General features: G+C 41.3%; 3 protein-coding genes across 5 annotated transcripts; 1 reads left to right on the top strand and 2 right to left on the bottom strand.

Annotated features, from left to right (window-relative positions):
* Nucleotides 1-245: 245 nt before the first annotated feature.
* On the bottom strand, nt 246-3005 carry LOC122868787 (cytokine-like protein 1). Its single transcript, XM_044181080.1, has 4 exons — nt 2479-3005; nt 2320-2364; nt 1206-1352; nt 246-1124 (listed from the first exon to the last, which is right to left on the bottom strand). Exons 1-4 carry the CDS (start codon nt 2623-2625, stop codon nt 1023-1025), a joined length of 441 nt encoding a protein of 146 aa, XP_044037015.1. The 5' UTR covers nt 2626-3005; the 3' UTR covers nt 246-1022.
* Nucleotides 3006-3407: 402 nt separating this feature from the next.
* Nucleotides 3408-15493, bottom strand: LOC122868739 (limbin-like). 3 transcript variants are annotated; one of them, XM_044181015.1, is made up of 24 exons: nt 15207-15492; nt 14949-15051; nt 14448-14523; nt 14032-14213; nt 13665-13721; nt 13327-13513; nt 13093-13193; nt 12881-12946; nt 12616-12750; nt 12182-12321; nt 11355-11679; nt 10878-11117; nt 10456-10631; nt 9975-10134; nt 9676-9852; nt 9244-9554; nt 8629-8803; nt 8075-8218; nt 7596-7823; nt 7137-7369; nt 6956-7043; nt 6642-6817; nt 4205-4306; nt 3408-3989 (listed from the first exon to the last, which is right to left on the bottom strand). In XM_044181015.1, exons 3-24 carry the CDS (start codon nt 14500-14502, stop codon nt 3569-3571), a joined length of 3879 nt encoding a protein of 1292 aa, XP_044036950.1. In that variant the 5' UTR covers nt 14503-14523; nt 14949-15051; nt 15207-15492; the 3' UTR covers nt 3408-3568. The 3 variants fall into 3 exon arrangements, with proteins under 3 accessions (XP_044036950.1, XP_044036931.1, XP_044036940.1); XM_044180996.1 differs by having other exon boundaries at nt 14949-15493; XM_044181005.1 differs by lacking the exon at nt 12616-12750 and having other exon boundaries at nt 14949-15493.
* Nucleotides 15494-15813: 320 nt separating this feature from the next.
* On the top strand, nt 15814-24354 carry LOC122868753 (ellis-van Creveld syndrome protein). The gene is made up of 20 exons (XM_044181028.1): nt 15814-16290; nt 16411-16524; nt 16742-16828; nt 17242-17465; nt 17573-17657; nt 17748-17846; nt 18037-18165; nt 18301-18462; nt 18590-18806; nt 19557-19705; nt 21197-21295; nt 21384-21596; nt 21749-21858; nt 22045-22246; nt 22381-22590; nt 22712-22847; nt 23253-23355; nt 23468-23594; nt 23674-23770; nt 23861-24354. The coding sequence occupies exons 1-20, from the start codon at nt 16111-16113 to the stop codon at nt 24007-24009; spliced, it is 2892 nt and encodes a 963-aa protein (XP_044036963.1). The 5' UTR covers nt 15814-16110; the 3' UTR covers nt 24010-24354.
* Nucleotides 24355-24448: the final 94 nt, after the last annotated feature.

The following is a 24448-nucleotide window of genomic DNA, read 5'->3' as shown; positions in this document are numbered from 1 at the left end:
TTTTAGTCCAGCAGTGACAAATACTGTCTCTATAAAAACAATTCATCAGTAATTGGCATATGCTGACTGCGAATCAGAGTGAAACAAATCTCATGTAAAAAAATAAATAAAAAAAAAATAAGATTTTTAGAAAAGGACATCCTGCTGAGAGTGGACACGTGCCAGTTTGGTCTCAGTATTTTGTGTAGCGTTTCCCAGAATCAACTGGCAGACATGTTGGAAATAACTTCAGACAATAGAACAAGTTGATACACAAAGAGAAGTTTTATTACATAGTGAGAGACATATAGAGATTGTCATTTAGTATACATAAAAACAGGCGCGTTTCTAATATGTCTATGGCAGTGAGGGCTCTATTATATTATATCAATTCGGCCATGAAAATATGAAAATAACACGAGCAGGAGCACTGTCGTAACGGATCTGGTATAAAACAAAAGTAAAAAAAAAAATAATTAAAAAGAAATACTTTCTACGTGAGAGATTCCTGAAGGAACACACCATACAAACCGAGTGCGAGAAAGCAATGCTTAGGACATCTCCTCCTTACGTAACGTTTTCAACCGCCATGTTCAACTCCTCACATGTTTACACAATGCTGTATAGCGCTCCTTTAAGACACGTTAGTCGGACCAAGGGTTGTGGCAACACAACATATTTCTCTTAATGACACACGGAGCTTTGATCAGCCCTGGTTAAGTAAGCAGCGGTTGAGCCCGGCTCACAAGCATCTCTTATTGGTTTATTATTTCAAGGTTTTCATCGGCATGGTTGGCATTCAGCAAATTTCCTGTGGAAAGTTCTGCACCCCTTGCTGGAATGTAGCCAGCTAACATGAGTCTGCAGCGAACACAGCCAATAGGTATGACATGAAACAGCACTGTGCTGCCTATCCTGCATCTAATGCAGTGCAGGCTGTGCTGTGTATTGTAGGCTACATGCTTGACCATTCGACATATTGCTGATGTGTTTTTATGAATGCAACAGACCAATGAACGACTTTCATCCGCTGTGCGTGTTGCTCATCTCTCCTCCTGCAGGATCTGAAGTCTGTCCTCTGCATAGTGAGGGCTACTGTGTCCAGTATCAATGGCCTCACAGTCGTCTGTGAAAAACACCAGGTCCTGCCAAACAAAGACATGAATGTGATCAAGCCACTCGAGCCTGAAATCAAGAGGCACTGCAGGCGTTTTAGACGTTCTTACCCGATAACACATTTTGGTGATGATGGTGTACAAGGTCTGGATTTTACGTTTCAGCAGCACCATTCTGGGACGCACGCTGCAGTCGTGGTTTGGGTGGTTCAGCACCACGTAGATTAAGTCACGGAGCTTGGATATGACGCACGAGTTCTAGACAGATGAAACAACTCTTTTAAAATGAACACTGTGTACCACTTTAACTAGTCACACGTCTTCAAGCGAATTGGTCAATCTCTTATCAGAGATTTTGTTTTTGCATGGCAGAATTTACAGACTGTAAAACTGTGCCCCTGCAGGTCAAGTACACTCATTTGATTTGACACTTTTCTGAATCTAGGGTACTCAAATGTTACGTCTTAAACATACAAACAACAGGCCATGGAATCCTATCAGGTACGAATTTGTCAGAGATGTTTGCGCTGCATTAGCTTCCTGTGCCTGGTCTTCCAGATCTGGTCTAACTGGGATCATTGTGTCTTGTTTGACTTGTTGATTTTGTATTAAATGAAATCAGTCCCAGTGGAATGCCGGAGTCCCGCTCACTGTGTAAGTGAAATTTGTACGCAAAGCGATTGGTCTACCTTGCTGTCAATCACCAATCGCCCTGGTCCTTATGAACAATATGAACTATCACAGTTGGTTGTAACCCCTCACTGCATGTTGTTATAGCAAGCCAAGCAACACTTGAGTTATACAGAGTTCACTAAGTAGTAGCCTGTGTTATTCTTTGGTTATGATGCTAAATGGGGGACTATTCCCAGTCTAGGTGATGACTCACGACCCTATAAGAAGTCAGAAAGGTTAATGACATGGTTTGGTTTGAGTAAAACCTGAGTAAAAGTTACTCTGAGTAAATCTGTTCCACTTTATCAATTTTCACCCGCGTTATTTATTAGCTATGAGGCTGTCGTGAACTCACAGTTGCTGTCAGTGTCACCTTGAGTGCAACTATTCACTTCAAATACATCTTCATTTTCACATAGTCCTGGTTAATCTGAAAAACACTACGTGCAGGACTTACTGGAAATGGTTATCAGGAAAGGTGGTTGTTAGTGGGGAGGAAAGCACCCCAGTGTGCCCCCACATCACATGCATTACCCCGCTGCTTTAAACTTACATGCACATCGAGGAAGATCGTAGGCAGAACCTCAGCACACGTTTTCTGCAAGCCAACAAACATTATGATTAGAATACATAATACGGAGGACCAGTCTACACTGGTTAACACAGCCTTGTATGCAGAATGTGACAATCCAACCGACGTCAAAGTGCTCACCGTGCGATGGTACGTGTGTAGTTTATCCAGCAGAGCCATGACTTCTTTGCTCAGGACGAGCGCTCTGGAGTAGCAGGTCGGAGGCGCGCAGCCCGACAGCCACACCAAGCTGAAGAAACACGCGAGTGTGGCGAGTCCCAGCCTCATGTCGGATATCAGGGCTGCTTCCAGCTGCTGTGACAGTCAACAGTGTTTAAACAGTGAAGAGGAGGCTGCTGCAGTTTTAAGGATGGAGTGGTGGAGGGGGGGGGGACCATGATGGACGATGACGTGGAAGCGCAGCAAGGCTGAGGAAAACATTTGGGCTCTGTTGTATTTTGGGGAGTAAGTAATCTGTTCATGCAAGCGCCAAATGACAGGGATGATTGAGCTTTTCCTGGTGATAACACAGCCAGATATTTAGCAACTTTTTTCCCCACCCAATTCTGTGGCTTGTCAATTCCTAAAACCAGGATATTAATGACAGCTATTAATTATCGATGGGAGCCAACCACTGTCCATGTCAAAACAAGACCAAGGGGAACCCAAGGGTTTCCAGCAACATAAACATGTTTAAGTTTTAACTGTTGCACATGAAAGAACTTTGAAGTTGGATACCTTTAATGTGCCTGTGTTTCTTAAGTGTAGGGAGGGAGGTATACAAAAACTCAATATCTAGAGTTTGAACATTAGTTACAATAGAGCCTTTGACACTAATGTTTAGGAGGACACACTAATACTACAGGGAGGCGTTTTTATTCCCCCAAACTCATTTGTAAAGTAAATCTGAGTCTGTACTTAAGTGGACTTTTCACACCGTTTAAAAAGATGTGCATTCATGATAAGAGCATTGAAAATAATTAACTGTTTGTCAACCACATTTGTACGACCTTGCAAGTCATACTCCCTATGAACATTATGAATTAACAAGCAGGGAAAACAACTCTGGAAACAGTTAAAGTCAGCTGCCTTTACTTAAAAACAAAGCCAGATGCTACATACATTTTTTTTTTGCTACATAGCAAAACTATTGGTTTATTTTGGATTTTAGTATAATGACAAGTACCATCATCATTTTAAAAAATCTTGCAAAAGACAATGTTTGTCTGTCTCAGGGTAGGTCTGTTGGAGCCACTGAGCCTTTCTTCAGATTTAGGAAGTTCTTTTTCTTTTTCTTTCTAGGGGCATCAACACGATCACATGATTCAGGTGGATCCCGAAACACAAACAACCTTTCTCCAGTAGCAGGGATGCTCATTGAGGTGCTGGACGGGACTGCCATTCTGTCTTCCTCTGCTGTGTTGTGTAACGTTTCACTCACTGTGTCCACAACCCTTTCTTTTGCAGTGTCACTGTACTGCTGCGTAACTGTATTTTCAGTCACGGTTGATTTGTAAACAGGCCTCTGTGCTTTAGTAAAACTGTCTTCCTTTCCTTTCTCTTCCACCAGCAGTGATGCAACATCTCTTGGAAGCAGCAGAAGGAATCTGGGGAGCAGTTTATCCATCAGACTTTGCCGCTTTTCCTGGAATCTGTGAGATTTGGAGGACAAAGGAGCTGTTGTTAGTGGGACTGGAGTGGTAAAGTGCTTACTTTATGCATGTGGTCACTGCAGGCATATAACTGCAATTAAGGACTTGTCTATGATGTTGGTGACCACTGAACTACAAATGAGTCTTGATTATAGTGTAACATTAAGTCTTTATATAGCAGCTAGTAGCAAAACCCATAAATGTGTTGAACTCACCTCTCTCTGTCCACAGTGCAGCTTGGCATATTTAGCATATTTTTATGCACCACGTCTTCTCTCAGTTTGACAGGAAGAAGTCTGTTCAACCCCTCGGCACACCTGGTCAAAAAGTCTTGAGTGTTATAAAGCTGGTAACTGTGATACAATCTCAGCAGACAATGATTAGCTTTGATTAAAAAATGGTCAAGGACGCCCAGATATCTGATATGCTGTAATAACTTTTCATTATTTCAGAGGGAGTGCACTTTGTGACCTTTTAGGGTAGGGTTTTTTAGAGTACAGCATGTTAGGCCTGTCAAATGAATTAATAAATACGGATAATTCCAACTGCAAAATCACACAAGGCTATTTTTCATTAGAATTGAATATTTCAGTTTGCCTCCAAAAAATCATGTTTCATGGACAGAGCATCGTCCCATAGTAAACAGAAACAGTAAATCATGTGCATTGTCCGGTTCATGTGAAATTCTTCAAAGTACAGTATATGTCAACTGATAACAATGTTCACAAAAACAAAATGGAAAAGTATGTTTTTGTCAACAGGGCTAACAGATGTTGTTTCATTGCATTCAGGGTATTTCACAGGTTACTGGTGTTTTACATATTTACACATTTATATATTATGGATCAGACGCTACAGACACTATTTCTGACAACACTTGTACCTACAAATTCTACACAGCATACAGTAAATTATCAAATTGGGAGGAAACATACTGTACCAGGACAAACTGAGGAAAGGCTCTAAGGACACCAAGGGGCATTAGTGGACCAAAGAAACACTAGGAATCTAATTTTAAGCCTAAAACTTGATTTATTACTTTTGTGTTCAAATCAGCAAGACAAGGTTGAAAACAGTGTTTAATATTTGCCTACAGTAAGGCAGATATGCCTTACATATTGAGTGGGAGATCGTATTGGGGGCTCCTCTATTGGCTAGGGGTCTGAATGTTTAGTTGTAAATGTTAAAACATATCTGGCTCGATGCCCGTTTGCATTTCTTTTAATACATTCTGTCAAATTAAGAAGCTGAGTCAGTTAAATACTAACTTACACAGACCATTTTCTCAAACACGGCTGCTTGATCGAGGCAGGTACTTCAACTTTCTTCGATAATTTATTTTATGTTTCAGTATAGCTGTTTACATAATAAAAGCGCTGTCACTGAGATTTTATTCCTTTTCTGTTGTCAGACAGAATATATATATTTTTTTTAAATTGGAGTTTCACATCCTGCTGTTTACTTGAATTCACATTAGTAAGATTAAAAACAGTTTTAAAGAATGGTTAAACTGTATTCTGCAAACAAAAAGCAGAAACAAAAGAGCTGAAAAAGAAGAAGAAAAACACATGTCTTGCATATTGTTCTAAACAGAGCATTTTCATTCTCTTGTCCTTTGGCCAGACAGCTCCGATCCAAAGAGACATGCATTAGACATTATTCATCAGTAAAGTAATCCAAACTCAGCGGGGGCCAGACATGAGTGTTCCAGGGTATCAGGATGAGAGGGAAATTAAATGATGAGTAAAATCAATTTATCTCTCCATCTCGGCTCAGGGAAAAGGACCCTTGTGGAACCGTGTTCAAACAGCATTTGTTATTTAAATTTAAGTTTGGAGATGCAATCTCACAGCCATCTGCTGTGTTTAAACTTTGCTTTTATTTAATCAGTAACTTCACTCAGAAAACTATTTTTTTAAAACCACAGAACTTGAAATCGCTGAGACTCGGGACTAAAAGTTTTCACTGTATTTAAGTTGTTCTATTTTTTCCTTTGGGGGGGGGGTAACATGAACTATGAGGCTAGTGCATGACAAAAGATTGTGTTGGCTTATGCACATAGGTTGGTAACCAAAGTTAAAACCTTGTTTCCAAGTTGAAAGAACCAGACAGATTTTGTATGATGATGGGTAATTTGATAAAATACAGTAAAATGATTGACCAGAGCTTTTTAAGTATGGAAGCAAGTCCTGCCACCATTTGCAGCCAGGTAAATCCTGATATAACCTTCAAAGGCTGACAAAATGAATGGAGAAGTGTCTTTTGTGGGGTGCACAAGTGTAAAGATTGTAAGGGCTGGGACTTGGCATGCAAGTACCTGCAAATCAAATATCTTAAAAAGTACAACACGTGGTGCCATTTGTCAAATCTACAGATTTTCAAAACAATTTAACTGTCCAAAGTGAGTCTGTTTCTGTGCAGATATTCTCTTTCCTCCTAAGAATGTTGCACAGGGATTTTTAAAAGTCTAACAGAGAAAGACTAAAGCAGCTGCAAAAAATATACTACAAATCAGAATATACTGTATATTTATTGTTATTACACTAATCGTAATTATCACCTCTCATGAGTCAAACACATTCACCTAATGTGACTCTACACTGTAAATTAGTGTAAAACTGCCAGCAGACAGATCCTGAACCTAGTTCTTACCCTGAGTGTTCCTGCTCTGCGGATGAAGAAACGGGGTGCTGTTTGGGGCAGAGGGCGTCAGTGATGGAAAGGAGTTCACTTTCAGGGAGAGTGGGGAGGAGGAGACGCAGGGCCTCCAGGAGAAGCTCAGCAGACACCTGACTCTGCTTCACCAGCCCAGATGCAAAGTCCAGATCCTGAGATGAAGAGCGGGGCACCTTAAGTACAGTTTTTCTCTACTTCCACCGGCAAGCGCACATGTCCCTGTATTTTTCCATGCCATTTATATTTTTGTATTAAATATAACATTGGAAAAAAAGTTGATAAATTCAGACCTGGTCACAGTTTGCGTAAAGTCTCTTGAGCCCCATTTGTTCTTTTAAATCTTCCATGGCTTGATTGCTGGCAGTCATTTCTTGCAACCTGAAAACACAAGAGAGTTGTAAAATTGAATGGCCTGTGTCGATCCACAAAATTCCTCATTGCTCCTGAGATAACACTGACGTGACAGCTCACCTCTCAGCCAACAGTGTGATGACCTCTTCACACTTGTAGAGTGCCTCCTGGAGGATGGACGTCATCCTGCAATCCTGCTGCAGCTGAAACAGCCTCTCCGCCTCACTTCCCTCTTCTCCCTTATCGGAGTCCTCTCTCTGTGTTGGATTTGACTCGACTCTGAACGGAGACATTTGCCGGCCGTCCAACTCTGTCCTCTCCTTCTGAAGCTGTTGTTCTGCTTCGTCTAGGCCCTGTGGCAGGAGTCAAATAACACTCAAATAAAAGTCTACACAGTTTAGTGACAATGTTAATAGTCTCAGAGGAAACATGAGGATGGAAATTAAAATTGTCTGAGAATTACACATTAGTTTGAACCTTATTATATGCCTCAAAGCCCATGAGCAGCCCTCCAACCATGCAATGCTACAACACAGGTGTTAACTCAGTCAAGCAGTCAAGGAGTCAAGCACTGCCTACCAAACAGTGCCTCTGAATACTCTGGGCCATTTCTTGTCTCTCCAGGCTCTTTCTCTCTCTGAGCAGCTGAATCAGCAGGCTGTGCACAGTGAGCATTGCTTGGGAGGTCTCCAAGACTTTGGTCTTCCTCTCAGCCTTCTGGTAGTGGATGGTAGCCAGCTGCATCGCCAGGCTGTCGGCCCGAGAGAGCAGATCATCATCTCTCTCCCTCCGCATCTCCTCCATCACCTGCCAAAATTAGAAGGGATGTATTTCTTGTATGAACTCAAAGCACCTTGTGTGCAGTCTAGAAATTGAACTTTAACACATATAGTTGTGTACTTCGAGGAGTATGGCTTCTGGTACTGAATGAGCTTAGGGTTTGATGTAATATAAAATTAATACACTGGTCCCTTCATGCCTTTCAGTAACTTGCTGCGCTTAAACATGACCTATAGTAACGGTAATTGGAAAGAAATCAATAAGAAAACAGCCTTCACCTTGTTCATGACACCATTCTCCATCTCCTTCTCCTTCTCAAACAGTTGGATTCTGTCCTCGAGCCTTTTCTGGAAACGCAGCAGGTCAGATGTGTCTGTTTTCTGTCTGGCCTCGCTGGGTTTCCCCTTGGATTGCGCAGTCGTCTGCAAAAACCACAATATCCATAAGATGGTTGGGAAAAGACTCCAAACATGCTGTTATGATGTGATTAGAAATTAAACTACTTTGTGGAGCCCTTTATTATTTCCGAATAACAATGTGCACTCATCCAGCGGCCACACAATTGAGGTTGATCACAGTGTGGTTTGCACTGGCGGTCACCATTCTCCATTTCTTATTCATTTGAGAAAACATTAAACGCACCATTATCTCCTGCTGTAGTCTGATACAAGTGGGCTCCTCCCTTTTGTATTACCTTTAGAATCGTATCTATGTCTGCCAATGTGACTTTTTAGTAGATACTACCAACAGCAGTAGCCAGACATTTTCTAATCCTACACACAGAAGTTTTAAGAACATAACTGAATTCAATAACGCGTGATTATGTGTTCACCATCTGTTGCTCGCTCTCCTTTCTCCAAGCTGCCAGAGCGGTGTGGAGTTTGGTTCTGGAGACAGCGTGGGGCAGCACCAGGCAGCGGTCCATCACAGACAGACACTTCTGAAACTCTAGTTTCATCCTGAGCCGGTCATCTTCACACAGGGTCAACTGGGACGAACATAAACAACTGGGATAGAAGGAGAAAAGGAAGACTGACAGATAAACACATCGGAGGTCCACCATGAGACTTGACGTGGCTGTGGTGGGAGTACTTCCATGAGCTAAAAATGTGGAATAACATTAATTCAGGATGGTATAATTATTGTTTGTTGATGTTGTTTTTCAATGTACAAAAGTTCTTATGGGGGACAGTCTGGTCTCTACTACCTTTTTCTGTACAGAATACCACCATCTAATGTTCTGAATTTATGGAACCAGTTGTAAAATACAGTCTACAATCCAGAAAGTTCTCATTTTGAAAAATCCCCAAATATTATTTTTTTCCTTCATTTTCTATCTACCTCTCCCAGAAACTCCATGGCTAATGGGAACACACACACATAGAACTTTCCTGTATTTGAATCCCCTGACATGAAATGACTGGGGATTGGTTATTACATCACTGACCTAAAAAAAGCTCTGCAGTGCGCCCTGAGCTCCCTCTGCTCCTGCAGCTCTCTCTCCATGGCTTCCCGCAGAGACTCCCTGGTGCAGCTGAGGGTGCGTAAGGCAGCCTTTCCTTCCTGGTGCAACCTTTCCTGGCCCTGCAGGACAGCACTCGCTCCTTGTCCCGGGGGTTGTCCTGGTCCTGCCTCTGCTTCTACCTGCAGCATGGAGCGTTGCGTACCTGGAGGCGAGAGTGTTAGCATGGCCTGGGTCGCAGTGGGCTGGATGGCTTTGACTTCTGTTATGGCACCCTGGATCACACGCATGGTCACCTATATAAAAAGGTAGAGGATCAAGACAGGGAGTTAATCAAACTCAATGGTATGTTTGTGTGTGGGTTTTTATGCATCTTTCAAAGTGATTAGGTCATGAATGTGACTGCTAGAGTGGCACCTTGCGGATGTCGGCAGCAGCCTCCTCATCCAGGTTGTTGATGAGCTCTGCTAGCTCCAAACTGTGAGCTGTCAGTAAGTTCTGCCAACAGTGCAGGTGCTGGGCTACATCTATCCTTCCCTCCAGACCCTTGGACAGACCTGACAGATCCTTCTGTCTCTGTTTTTGGACCCGCAGCTGGAGAAGGCAGGGAGCAGGATAAAAGGTGGTATATTAATTAAGATTTGTGGTATCAATTCACAATGGATATATAATGCAGGTGTTTGGAATAAAACCTTAAATATTCATGATCTCCTCACCATGTCAGAGATGAGCTCCCGCCTCTTCTTGATCAGTCCACAGCGCATGGCTCTCCTCTCTTGGCTCAGTGCCTCATCCAGTCTCTGCCTAACCATCACCAGCTCTTTCTGGGCCTTCTCCTGCAGCTGGTCTATCTGCTCTGCAGGCACGATGCTCCCTCTGGTGGAGAGATGAAAGCATGCCAGGTTAAAACACAACTCTAGTCCAGTTTACTTAATTTTGTTTAGAGCTGGTAACAAAATTGATGTTGATATATTGTACATGTTTTCTGTAAAATGCCATAAAAATATTTTCTTATACAATATTTTGTAAAGTGTGCTCACTTTCAAGGTTTTTGCAATTCTATATTTTATATTATATATCTGTGAAATAGATATATAATACAAAATAGAAGCACAGATTAAATTTTAGTGTAGTGAAATAGTGCAACTAGAATGCTAGAACTAGATGCTATCACAGGTAACTACAATAGGCACCAACCTCCTGATGTGAGTGAACCAGCTGTCCAAATTGCTGGAGGTGCTGGAGAAGGTGTCAGAAATCAGGCTGTTGAGGCTGTGAAGGCTGTGCACCAAGAACTTCCTCTGTGCATGGCGTTCAGCTAGCACATAGCGCTGGTTGGCAAGGACCACATCCAGCACCTCCTCTAGCTGATCCTGGGCAGAAAAGAGAAGTCATAATGTATTTTTAAATGTTTGCCTCATGTACTGATTACCACAAATACAGATTGCTGAAAAGAAGAAGAAAAGGAGAAAGCAAATATATAATGGAAAATGCTGTTCATGCTTGCAGGTGTCAATTTTGCATGTCTCAACCTCAAATGATCAATACCACAAATACATTATACATACATAATTATGTCATACAAATGGTCAATTCTAATGTTAATTTTGGTCGCTCACTTGACAGGCAAAGTAATCGTGCTGAAGACTCTTGGCTGTACTCTTCTCCAACTCGCCCATCCTGGTGGCCTCCTCCACTTCCTCAGAGAAAATCTTGTGCAGCTCCACCCGGCGCCACTCAATGATCTGCCTCTGGACCTTCGCTGAGGCTTCTTCATGTCGGACCAAAAGGATGCGCTGGAGCTGACTCTGGCTCAGCTTGTGCAGCTTCTCCAGGAGGACACTGCAGTGGAGGAGCTCCTAGTAACATTACAAAATTAGGTTCTCAGTTTAGTGATAGTATGTAATAAAAGCAAAAACCTAACAGGATTCTCTTGGATCCAGGGGGAAAAAAACATGAAAGTTACTTCCCTAAAAAAATTACAATATATCTTGTTTGTTGTACTTTTAAAATTGTTCTTTTTTGTTGTTCTTTTAAGTGAAAAAATACAAAAATACACAACGCAAATATCGAAACAAATGACTTATTATTATGACCTGTTGTTCTGCATGTTGACACAGAAGCTCGGCCTGGGCCTTCTCAGCAGCTTCTCTGCGGTGCTCTGATTCCATTTCTTCCCGAGTCTCCAGATTACACTGGCCAGCCAGAGCAGCCATGCGGGCCCCTCGCTCCTCCTTCAGACGGCCCTCCATGCCCAGCAGCTGTCCGTGGAGCACACTGAGCAGCCTCTGCTGGGACTGGGCACTGGTCTGGCCCCGGGACCGCAGGCCGCCCAGCAGGGAGGATATCACGTCCTTGTAGATCTGAATCCGGGTGGCCTCCAGGTAATTGGTGGCATGTAGCAGTGTAGACATTTCAAGGCTTACAGGGATAAAATGTAGAGTAAGCAGTGTAAACTTGTACATTGTGGGGGGGTCGGCAAAAAGCCAATAACATTCATTGTCCCTGATGGATTTGATAATAATGTCAGACATTTATGACAATAAATGTTGAATTAGAAAATGCCACCTGTGAGGGAATTGGGTTATAATGATTATTGATTGGGTGAAACAGTAACTCAGTGGTGAGCAACATAAAGCACCAGGAGTGCAACAACCAGCATAACTGAATGTTGAAGCCAATACAGAAGTGCCTTAATATTACGTTCTTCCTAGAACTGCAACATGCTGGCCTCAAAATAAATCGACTATATTGAATTAAAGGGGAAAACTGACAACTTCTGTTTAATACAATACATTTATATATTAATACTTTTTTTCCACAAGCAGTGAGTGTCTTAATTGCCGATTTCTTCCTCTTGGTGGTGATTTTAATCATTTTTGTTCCATTAAAGAGATATTTCCCTCCTGACTAGTCTACTCACTTATCCAAAGCCTGGTACATGTTCTGGGGATCCTCCAGCACCATGGTGTCCACCATCTTGTCTTCAAATGTTGCCTCATCTTTTACAGTCTCACTCATGTTGCAGTCTGCATACTCTGGGTCTGAATCACCTCTGTTTCTCTGAAGCAAGACAATATATGCACAGTATATTAACAAATACCTGAACAAAATCATAAAACCCAAAACAGTGACCAAAATGTACTGACATTCATTTAAACAGTTCTTTAAAAGTATGTTAACAGAAAAGAAATTGGTCAACAAAACTGTCATATACTGCACACAGTTTGTTTCTTTTAACAGACAACACTTTTATAACAATAACAAACACAAATATATAGCACATGTAATTAACAAATGAATTAGTTTTTACAGTTTGTCATTACGATTAACTACAACAAAACGAATTTGTGCTACCCTTTGCTGAAGAAGGTTCAGCCTAGTTCTGGGACCTATCAGGTTCATGGCCAGAAACCCCAGTGACAGCAGCACCAACGTAACAAAGAACCCAGCAACAAATCCAGCAAAATGGACCCCATGGTTTGGATAAATCTAAAATGGTGACATCAGACTTTTCATCAAATCAATTTTGTGAACACAAATTTAAAAACAGTACAAGAACAAACATGCGATGCTTGAAGCTGCATGTGTGTTTCCATTTAAGGAGCTGTCTACAACTTACCCTGTCGGTGGAATTCACCCTCAAGGTTAGATTAGCTGTTAATGGACCAAACATATTGACATCATTCTGTGGAGTCAAGAAAACAATACTCTGGGTAAGAAGACATGGTGAAATGAATCACAGAGTAACTCTTTTGGTTTAACAAAGTTGTCAGTTTGGGAGACTGCTTTTCAAGTTAAAAAGAGGAGAAATGGGGCATCATAAAAAAATACCTGTGAGGCGTTAGAGAAGGTGAGAAAAGCAGGAAGGTCCAGGACTTCACTCTTATGACTCCTTATGTGAGCAGTATAATTGACAACAACTTGGGATCCAGCTAAAGAAGTAACATCAATATTATGTTATTGTGGATGCAGGATGCAGAACACCCAAACATTTTAAATTCTACATTTCAAACCAAACATGTTTGGTAGAATCATCTTTTAAAACTTTTTGACTCCCAGACATACCAGACAGTGAATCAATAGCAAACGTCTGGTAGCCTCTTTCCACCACCCTGCCTTCGGTTTTTAGGGGTTCTATTCCAGAGATGGAGTCCCGGATAGCCACCTGAGACAGGTTGGTGCCACCCACTGGGCCCATGTTGTGAATCAGCAGGAAGAATGTCAGCTGAGGAGGGTCAGCATCACGCTTCACCTGGGGACCACATGATTGAGCAGGAAGAGTATGAATCATTGGATGGTCTTCAACATGTTCATCTGCAGTATAAAATCGGCCCAGCAAAATATGTTGGAATTAAATGCACATGGGTAAAATGGGCTGTATTCAAACAATTATGTTGATGTACCTGTACACACTTGTGAAATTTGACCGCAAATGCAGATGGAGGTGCCACACTCTGAACCTGCAGAAACATTCAACACACTGTATGATTAGTTTCTTCCAACATAATAATCCCTCTTTGAATGATGTAAGGTAATGTTATAAATAAGTATGGGAACAGGGTGTAATATGAAGTAATACTGTGAAGGTTTGTTTGGAATGTGAATGGCGGTGAAACACTACACATAAACGTTTCGGCAATAAACAAAAATAAACAATCTCACAAATTACCACTTATATGAAAAGGTGCATTGCATACTACATCTGTATACTCCATGAAAAGTCACTGTGTACAATGACTGAAGCAACCAAAACACCTCTTAGAAACACACCTGAGGCAAAGTGTGGCCCAGGTTGTATCTGGTGAGTGTGCTTCTGCGGCTCCGGAGGGGCAAGATGTTTGACATGTAGTTAAATGAAGTGTAAAAGGAGTGTCCCCATGGACCAGCAGGTGCTGAAGAAGAGAGTGGGCCCTCTGCAGACAACATCATGGGCCCATTGATTTCCACTGTACCTGTCAGGTTAAATATAGGGCGTTAGAACAGCCTGAGTAAAGCACAGTTACAAAGGCTGAAACTGACAAAAACTAAATAAATGAATACTTACATATATGCATACATACTAAAGTTTTGTACTTACTGGTGTGCTAAAAAAATGAATATTACTTATCATGGAGTTGTTTGCACAGAAATGAGTTTGTGTAATTTACTGTATTGTTGATGTATAGAATTGAGAGAAAAGAACAAACCATCCATCCTAAGCAATGTCAGCTCTGCTGATTTCCCACCAGGGCCATATTGCATTACATGGATACTGGAGAGGCTCTGACAATGAAAAAGGGCCATTCAGTATTGCACATTTAATGTTTCCTGTTTATTAACAAATCTTAAATAGCTTTATTCAATGACAGCCTACAGACATGCATAAACAAGAGTACATCTCAAAGCCAAAACAATATCTGTTATAGGCCTGTTATATGACAAGTGAATCAAAATACTGGCTGCTTAAATAACGTTCGCGGATACAACAAAATAAATAATCTCACTGTAGTTTTCAAGATACAACTCAGCATAGGGAGATGTGATGTGTAGCTGTAGGAACATGTCTACAGACAATAGAAATCATTCCAGGTAGTGACAGAGACTAAACCTTCATCAAAAGAGAGATTTGGGGGCAAAGTTACACCAATTCCGGGTTCTTGACATTGAAAAGTTTCCATACTACTGATTTTTACCATTAGGCCACTCACCTCCTGTTTCTCCGAGAAAGTAGGTGGTGGTGTTGGTGGTGTTGCGTACCATGCCGCGTCCTGAGATGTAACGTTACCGTCATAACAAGGCTGATGTCCAGCACTGAACTCCAATACACCGGCGGCACGCCGAGTATCACGCCGGGTTACATTGTGACACCAACGGGAATGTAACGTTAAGGGAGGTGGAAACAAACATGACACTTGGATATTCAAGATAAATGACCATATCGTGACCCTCTGAACGATAAAGTGTACCTGAAGCATTCGTATGTTGGTGTGCAACTCTCACCGAGGAGTGCCGCTAGCTAACGGGCTGCATTGTTTCTGGATGTTGCCACTGTTAAATAACGCGATGAAAACATTTCCACACCTTTTTCTTGAGATTCATCCATTGTAGCAGCGTTTCTGACGAACAAGAACATCTTACTTGTATACTAATATTTCAGGAGAAACAATGGACGCCGTTTCAAAGATTTATACACGAGAAGGTCCATAATCACCGTTGCTGCACAACTTCGGAAAACATTTCCAAAACTTGGGAAGAAAGGCCAACTCCTCAAGAAGTTTCAAGCACGACAAAGTACATACATCCGCTTCCGGTTAAGGCTTTCAAATTAAAACAACATAGGCGAGCCCGTGGGATGATTGGACAGGTGGATACCTAAATATATAAATATGCTAAATGGAACAATAAGAATACATAGTGTTTTATTCATTTTTTCCAGCTGTATTTGCGTCAATGTTTTAATGAGGGCAATTTTGTCATTTTCTACCAATAATCATCATTGTGCATTCAAAGTCCTCCATTTTCCGGCCTTATTCTAGCTAGCTCTACTGTCTTGACGCAGCTCGGTCCTCCGTCCAGCCATTGGCTAAAATATACACCGAGTTTGTCGATTTGCAAAAAAAGGTTTTGCTGGAAGAAGTTGTTTCAAATCGTACGTGCTAATGTTTCAAAATGTAAATGCTTTTAGGGAGAAAAAACATTTAAAACCATACGATTTTAAAGGAAGAAACTTCAGCGTGAACAGCCAGAAGCTAACAGAAGTTACTTTCCTCGAGCAGATGAGTTTTGTCAACGTTAGCTAGCTGGATGTTGCGACAAAATGCTAACATTCAAAACGTTAGTTTTCCTACAGTTTGATGAATTCACTCAGAAATGACAGCGCAGGAACTGATAGCGGAATGCGACACTGATGTGTTGGTCAGCTTCGCCGAGTCGCTGCACATATACACAGGACTGTTAACTGTGGCTACAGTGTGTGGAGCGCTTTCGGGAATATTAGCTGCTGCTCTTTTATATGTCTTCTGCCTGAAGCCTTTGCTGTTGACGAGACAAGTAAGCAAATAACACGCAGCCTCTGTTTCTCCTACCCGCTCAGTCTCTTTCTTCATCACTTATCATCGAGACGTTATATTCCATCCCTGGGTGTTATATTCTCGTGTATCATCCCATTAGGGTTACAATGCAAGGAGGCTGCTTGAACCTGATGATGGGGAATTGGACAACAACCAAAGTGACTGTGTCAGCAACAGCAGAAAGGAGGCTCCAAGTGGCACAACTAATGACAAAGTATTGTTCTTTTTATCATCCAAGACATGTTTCACACTGTCTGAGACTTATTGTAGCTTTACACAGGTGGATGTCATAGTTACATGAAATCTATACTGGTAAATTGATGTAACATACCTGGAAATGACAAACAGATCCTTCCCTCAGGGTTACCCATTTTTGATGTTTACTTATTAACTTCAGACTAACCATTTAAGCCTGTTTACTCATTGTCCAGGAGAAGAAGCAGCCACCCATGAACAGTGATGTGGCTGCATTTGCATCCAGAGCAAAGGTGGTTTATCCCATCAACCAAAAATACAGAGTGAGTCCATCATGCGTATAAAGTAACCATACACCTTCTGCCAGGTATACAAGGCAATAGACTCCTTAAATATTTTGACCAAGGTCACTGGTTTTATAAGGTCTTTTAATGTTTTTGTTAAGCACAAATAATTGTATAATTTGTAGTTTGACTTTAGTAGACTGAACAGTATTAAATCAGAAAATAAAGTTTAGCAAAACTGACCCACAGCGCTGTTTAATAGAAGTGGTAGCATAACAGAAAACAGAAATCTTTTGCAAACCAATCAATAGGTGATTGAGCATCAGTACTAATATAGTATGATTCAATACGTTTGTTTACGATTATACTTAAATTACTGCATATGAACTGGCCTGAACACTGCCATATTGGCCGCTAAAATTACACAAAAAAAATTACACTTTATCTGTCAGCCTTTAGCGGACGGAGCGTCCAATCCATCACTACATGAGCACTCCAAGTTGCCAGCAATGCCTAACGAGGAGTCATCCTCCTCCACGGACGGAGAGTCCCTGAGCCAAGAGCAGGACAACGACGACAGCAGTCAGTTTATCTCCTCCTCGCTGGTCCCCAAGAGCCTGCAGAACCAGAGCTTCACCAGGGTCTCTCACTACCCTCACACACTGATGCAACCAGGGTAGGAACCAGTAGTCTTGAAATGTTAAGCCATAGCCACACACCTTACAGCAAGTATGCACAAACCCGAGTTTGCTGGAAGTGATAAGACTCTTGTAATCTCTGCAGTTTTGAAGGTAGGATCAGCCTTTACTGTTTGGCCCTGCAGGATATACAACAACAATGCTCACAGCTTCAGGAAGAAAAGTGTCTGGTGAGTTTTTGTCATTTTTCTTTAATGCATTAATAAAATAGTTATCAAGTATATTTCTTATTCTCCCTTATTACGTTTTTCCTGCTATAGATTTTTCTTCAAATGGTGAAAATAATATTCAGCTGTCGTTTTCCAAAAGACAAAAATGATGCTGACTTCTCCAAGAATATTCTTCAAATGCAAGAAAAGGTAGAGCCAGATGTCTTTTTACTGACAAATGGCTTTTCATAGTCATCACATGTTCTTTGTTGTGAAATGAATTGTTATTGTTTTGCACATACATGCATAATACATTCTGTTTGCAGCTCTTGATTGACTGTGCATAGAAACACTGACATTTAGATTTTAAACCATAGGAAAGTATACGTTGTCATTTCAGGAACTGAATGACCTGAAGAAACAGTTGCCAACGAGCCACGCTGCCGGCGAGAAAAATGATGATGCTCCCTGTACTTTGGAGGAAATAGAGAGAGCTCAGAAAGATCTTCTTGAAAGTGGCCTGCAAGTGGTAAAAGCGATGAGAAAACCCCAGAAAGCAAATTATTCAACAATTATACTGATGCTAATAATATAAGTCTATTAGACCACCTTTATTTGCACTGCCGGTTCTGAATGGAAAATGAATGTCCATGTCTCTTCACAGTCCAGACGTTTCAGCAAACAGGTGGAGGACTTATGCCAGCATCTGCTGAAGAAGACCAGCGTTTTCTCTCCAGATGAAGCCCAGGATGTGATCCTCTCTCTCATCCAGACTCTTCTGTTAGTAGAGAACCACCTGACAAACACACAAGAGGCTGATCTAAAGGTAAAGCAATACTAGTTGTTGGTTGGCATACCATTCATTTTGCTTCTTATCCCTTGTGTCATCATGTGAGGAACTGGGTATACTAAAGGAAAAGATGAACATGTCTGCTCTTTTCCACTTCTCTTAGAGGATCCAGCAGAAGTTGTTGTGGTGGGAGGAGCTGACGGGGCTTCTTCAATCTCAACCTGCCTTGCTAAAGTGGGAAGTGTCTCTGAGGCAGGGCTTGATAGCAACAACACTGGAGCAGCTGACGAGCGATGACGTCTTGACCTTTAGCCACATGGAAAATATACTTTCAGAGGTTCAGGCAACTCTGACTGAAGGCCTTCAACAGTGCACTGAGGGTAAGACGTGAAAATGGTTTCGGTTTCATCCAAGTAAATTCACTGCAATGCACAATCAGGTCAAAAGACAACAGACAAAAGATGGTTGGTATTTTATAGTAAGCTTTTTGTGGGATAAGAAAGGTGATTGCAAAAGGGAAAAATGAATAAATCAGTGTAGTAACACAGTTATCCAAATACTGACCAAATGTGTGTGCAAATGTCTCACATTATACTCAAATAGTTTCCAGTGGCAGGTAGCACTGGTCAATGTCTAGCCTACTTTTCAAACTGAAATGACATACTCTCTCAAAATAGACCATTTTCTGAGAATCTTCTTTAGCTCTTTAAACAAGGCCAGGTTCTTTCAGGACAGCACAGAATATCATGCCTGTTACTGCATCCCAGACTCTCATGCAGAATCTTTCAGCATACTGTAACACTTGACACTGCTCGCTGCAGGTTTGCTGATATGCACAGGGCAAAATGTAGGAAGCTACAGACTGATGAAGATCTACAGGCAGGCTGACAGAAAGTGGCTAAACCAAAAAAGTAAACTGAAATTCAACATACACAGATTGATACAATTTTTCCTTCAAAAAATTAGTGTATAGTTAATTCTGAATATATTGTCACTCACATACTACTTCCAAACAATCCACATTAATGAACATTTATACCATAGTCATCCAGCTGGCTTTACAAACTGCAGTTATTTTGAAAAAGCTAAACCAGTTCAGTTCATCCGAAAGTTGATCAATCATGTTCCAGAGTGCACGAGGAAGACAAAGGAGCTGGTGAATGACAAGTGCAGCAAAATGGAGTCCAAGAGGAAGAAGCTTTTGAGGAGCCAGACCAAGGAGAAAAGCCACGCCCTGGAACTGAGACAGACTCACGGTGACCTACAGCAGCTCATCAAGGTCAGAACATTATGCCTCCCTCTTTTTTTTTTTTTTTTTTAAACAATATTTTTATTGGGGTTTTTCAATTATAACAAACATTACATTTTAATAAAATGGTCAGTCTTGGCAGCAAATACAGTATACCATCAAATGAATAGAACACATAGTAATTAAAACAGAGGTGAATAAACAGATGTTAAAGTAATTTCAGTGTACAGAAATCTTGAAGATCACATGGGCTCTTACACATTATAATTCTTATTCCCGTTGCCCCGGCCCCACCCCAGTCTTTGGCTTTATTACTAACATTACCAACATTTTCATTACCAACATTTTCCATCCTATAGCTATTGCTCTATTAGCTTGTAAGAGACACAAGTCTATTAGTGCACGGTCACTGTTCTTAGTAATAAAATCCCTTCGATGAATATCCAGGATGCACAACTTTGGCAAACAAGGGATTTTCAGTTTTGTTATCTGGAGTGTTCCTTTAGCATTGTTACATTTGAAGCATGTGTCTGGCGTATTGTAGCAACTTAAGCTGCGTGTTAATTGTTTGTGTTTGAGATTACCTCCTGTAAATCCAGCTTCCTGCTTTTAAGTTTAAGACTCAGGTGACTTGTTTACAAACATTTTATAGCGCAGCGTGTTTCACTGTAATATCTTCCAGCAGTGAGAGAGGTGCCTGAATAAATGAGTGGTTTTGAGATACAGAGATAAAATTTGTAAAAACTTAAAAGAGTCACATTATTCTTATTCCATCGTTATATAGATCCATTATCCAGTCTTAAAACCAGCATCTTCCCTTCCAGGTATAAATTTGCTATTGCCCCATATGGGCGTGAAACCTGACAGTGGGGGGGTTTCCACTATATATCCACTATATATTTTTGGGCCTCATGCCGCTGTACATAGTATTTTTTAGAAAGGGTTTTTTTGTGTTTTCCCCAGCTTCTTTGGCTCAGAGAGTAAAGGTAACTGCTAAGCGGTAACCCTTGAGCTGAGCACATCTTGACCCAGGCTGGAGGTTTATCTGGGGGAGGTTCTTCTGAGAGCACATGGCTGCTCTCAGTTGTGCTGCCCAATAATACCAGCGTAGGTTAGGGAGTTTTAGACCCCCTCTGTCGTAAGGCAGGCAGTAGGTTAAAACGGAGCCTAGAGCGTCTATTATTCCAGATGAAGTTGGTAAATACTTTCTTTAATCTTTGAAAAAATGTCTCGGATGGGGGGAAGGGGATTATTGAAACAAATAGAGCAATTTGAGTAATATATTCATTTTTAAGATGTTAACACGACCGATTAAGTCTCTAATAGCCATAGCAAATGGCTCCATTGCTAACACATATAGCAATGGGGAGAGAGGGCAACCTTGACGTGTAGATCTGTACAATGAGAAGGGTGTAAAAGTAATATTATTTGTCACTACTACATTTTGCCTCCCTTACCTCAACATGTAGATCAGGGATTACTGTTACTGTATCTAAATCTGAGCTGTAACCTTTCCTCCAGGTGTACCAAGAGCTGCTGATGAAACACAGGCAGCAGATTTCTGACTTGGAGCTGCAGCAGGACAACAGGGTGGTTGAAGCCCTCTGTGACCATTGGAAGGTAAAAGATCGGATACTATATTTTGTATTTTCAGCATACCTGTGCAAGTGTATTTCCATCATTCCTATGTGTGTTTTTGTATCTTCAGAAACTCCGTACCTCCTGGTCCAGGAGGCTTGGAGAGCGAGCCAAGGACGTCTTTCTCACCTCTGTCCCTGCCCAGTCAAAGCTCTCTGCTGAGCGCTGTGAGAAGCTGTGGTTGGATCTGGAGCAGGAGCTGGTTGCACAGCTGCAGCCAGCAGAGTGCAGTACCAAGCTCCAACTGGATGACATGAGGGCTCAGCTGGACAAAGATGGACAGGTAGACACCATCTGGTGGATCAGACCCATACAGCTTCTCTATCAGCGCTTGGCACCTTGATTGAGTATTTCAGGTCTCTTAAATTTTAAAGTCCAGAGTTTAATTATACTAAAGGCTTTCCATTGTTTCTAATTGAGCTGCTTTTTCTGTAGGTGTGGAGTGAGGAGATGGCTCTGGTGCAGGCCTGTCTCAAACATCTGAGTGAACAGCAGATGAAGATCCTCCGAGCCATGGTGGCCAGACAGAGCTACACACTCAACAGGTGAGACTGGAAGACCTCTGTCAAGAAGTATTTATGGCATATTGAGGTTGTGAAAGATGAGCTGATGTAAACAAAAACAAAATCTGTAATAACAACAGATTTACAACACAGCTTTCTTCTATGAGGCCATATCCACTCAATTTTTATGAGTTACTCAGAAATAATGCAATATGATCTTCTTCTCAGCCAAGTGGGGAGGTTGATAGAGAAGAAACATGAGCACCTGTTGGTGGCGGTGCGGAGGTACTTTGTGGTCAGGCACTTCTGTCTGCACATGCTGAAGGAGATGAGGCTGTCTAAGCTGAAGGCACTCTCTCAGACTGATTTTAGAGCTGTGATAATGGAAGATCCCAGTAAAAGCCAGTCCTGTGTCAATTCAACACTCAAGGTGGGGAAAATGTTTGTTTTTTTATTAATACATTCTTTTAAGCACATCAAAAAAAGTTGCAAACGACTGCAAAATACAGCATGTCTCAAGTTCACAGTAGGTTGAACACTGTTGTTGTCCCATACCAATGACAGAATAGCAGTGCCAGCCTAGCAGAGAGGCATCTGGGTCCAGAGAGTCAGCTGGTAGGCCACAGCTTCCAGCAGGAGTTCCTGTCTGAACTAGAAACAGGGACAGAGCTTCTTCAGAGCCACGCACAGCTGGTGCTAGGCAACGCCCTCAGCCACGCCATCCAACAGATGATGGAGTCGCAGAACTCTCCGAAACAGGACGATGGCTTGAAGGTATCGGTTGTTTCTCTGCGAGGATTATTTTACTAATCTCTCATGACCTAGAATCAACTCTCTGTCATCTGTTGCTTTAGGTATGTTTGTTTAGCACATTGTAACACTTTTTCCTCATTAGCACCAGCTGACAGAGGCTGCCTCGGAGAGTGTGTATGTGACCAAAGATTCTCTCACTGCTCTGGTCCAAAGCTACTATTCCCACCTACAAGACATAATCAAAAGATTACAACAGGATCAGTCAAACATAAACCAGGGTGAGATGACAATCACAACACACATGCACATGTCCACATCTGTATAAACTCTGATTTTGATGTCGTAATGGCTGCGACCTTACTCCTTATCTAGACAAAAATGTATGTAATAGATGTGAAGTAATACACAAATGGATGCTACATTTACAGTATTTCATTAGTAAGTCATAGGAATAATATTTGCAGTAGTTCAATGATTACTAAGATTTTGTTAGATTTGGACCATAACTGATAGTAGATTGGTAATTTACCAAATGATTAATCTTGTAAGAGTTTTAGAGCCTTATTATTCTCTAAGGTAGCAGGATTTAAGAAGACAACAGAAAACAGTTTTAATTAGATAAAACACTTCAAGTTACAAAGACTACTGTGTGTTGATTTTACTGCTGTAAACGTTTCCTTCAGGGGTGAATGAGAAACAAGAGAATAGCAGTCAGCTGAACAGATCCTTGCTGAGGGAGCTGGTGAACTGGGGCAAGAAACCCACCTCTGCTGAGTTTCAACAGAGGTACAAAAACCGCTCACTACACTACCTTTCTGCACTACACACTTTTATCTTCTATCTTAAATACATTAAATACGAATAATTTGGTTTGTTTCTTTGTTTTCTTGTGTGTCAGGGTTGAACTCCACAAAAGGAGAGTGTTGGAGCAGTGTGATCTGGAACAGGAAATGATATATGAGGAACTGAGGCGGAAGAAAGTAGCCCAGGATCAGACCATGGAAAGAATCAAAGCACAGCTGCTGGTTAGTATGTTTCATGTCTTCTGTACTTCCCTACCTAACTGTCAGTGGCTTTGTGACTCTGTGGTGCTGTGTCCATTAGGAGGCAGAAGAAAGCTTCATAACTGAGCTGGCAGCCTTGGCCCGGGTTTCTCTCCACAGTCCAGATCCAGTACCCAGCGGTGAAGAGGACAACACTGGTAAACACCTTTTACCTCAGATAGTGAAAAATATGTATATGCCACTCCTCTATCTCTGTCTCTGTCGTTCATCATGTTGTATCTCAACAGGTAATGAGAATGCTACCATATTTGACCTGCTTTCCCTGAACCCAGCACTAGATCCAGCCTTGAATCCTTCACTGACTCCAACGATTGTAACTCCAGTTAAGAAATCTAAACCAAAGAAGAAAAGAGAACAAGAATCTCATCACAGCTGAAATCCTAACACAGTAATGTTTACATATTCACACAGTAATGTCCTGTAAAAATTTTAAACTTGTTTTTATTGTTGGTGCCTTTTATAAAGTAATGCCACTATTTGTCTGTTGGTACCAATTTTGTTGTTAGGAAGGTACCTCAGGTTTGTTTGCATTAAGCAAGATGGATCTTTATGTGTGAATGAACTGTCCAGTCTAATCTGAAATGTTTCTAGAAGTGTTGTGCTTAAATTAGGTTACTGAAATGTTGCAATACATTTTTCCTCAAAGTCTATATTTCTGTAAATGCCATGTACGATCAAATAATGCAACTGGAAAAAATAACAAAGCAGATTATCTTTTGAATATATTATTCAATTTTTTTTTCACCTGATATACAAAACTACCATGCTACAGGCCTGACAGCAATACATTATTGTCCTATACCTACACCCACATT

Source organism: Siniperca chuatsi, linkage group LG2 (genome assembly GCF_020085105.1).
Source record: "Siniperca chuatsi isolate FFG_IHB_CAS linkage group LG2, ASM2008510v1, whole genome shotgun sequence".
Classification (NCBI taxonomy): domain Eukaryota; kingdom Metazoa; phylum Chordata; class Actinopteri; order Centrarchiformes; family Sinipercidae; genus Siniperca; species Siniperca chuatsi.
The sequence above is the reverse complement of the archived record's forward strand: the minus strand, read 5'-3'. Positions and strand labels throughout refer to the sequence as shown.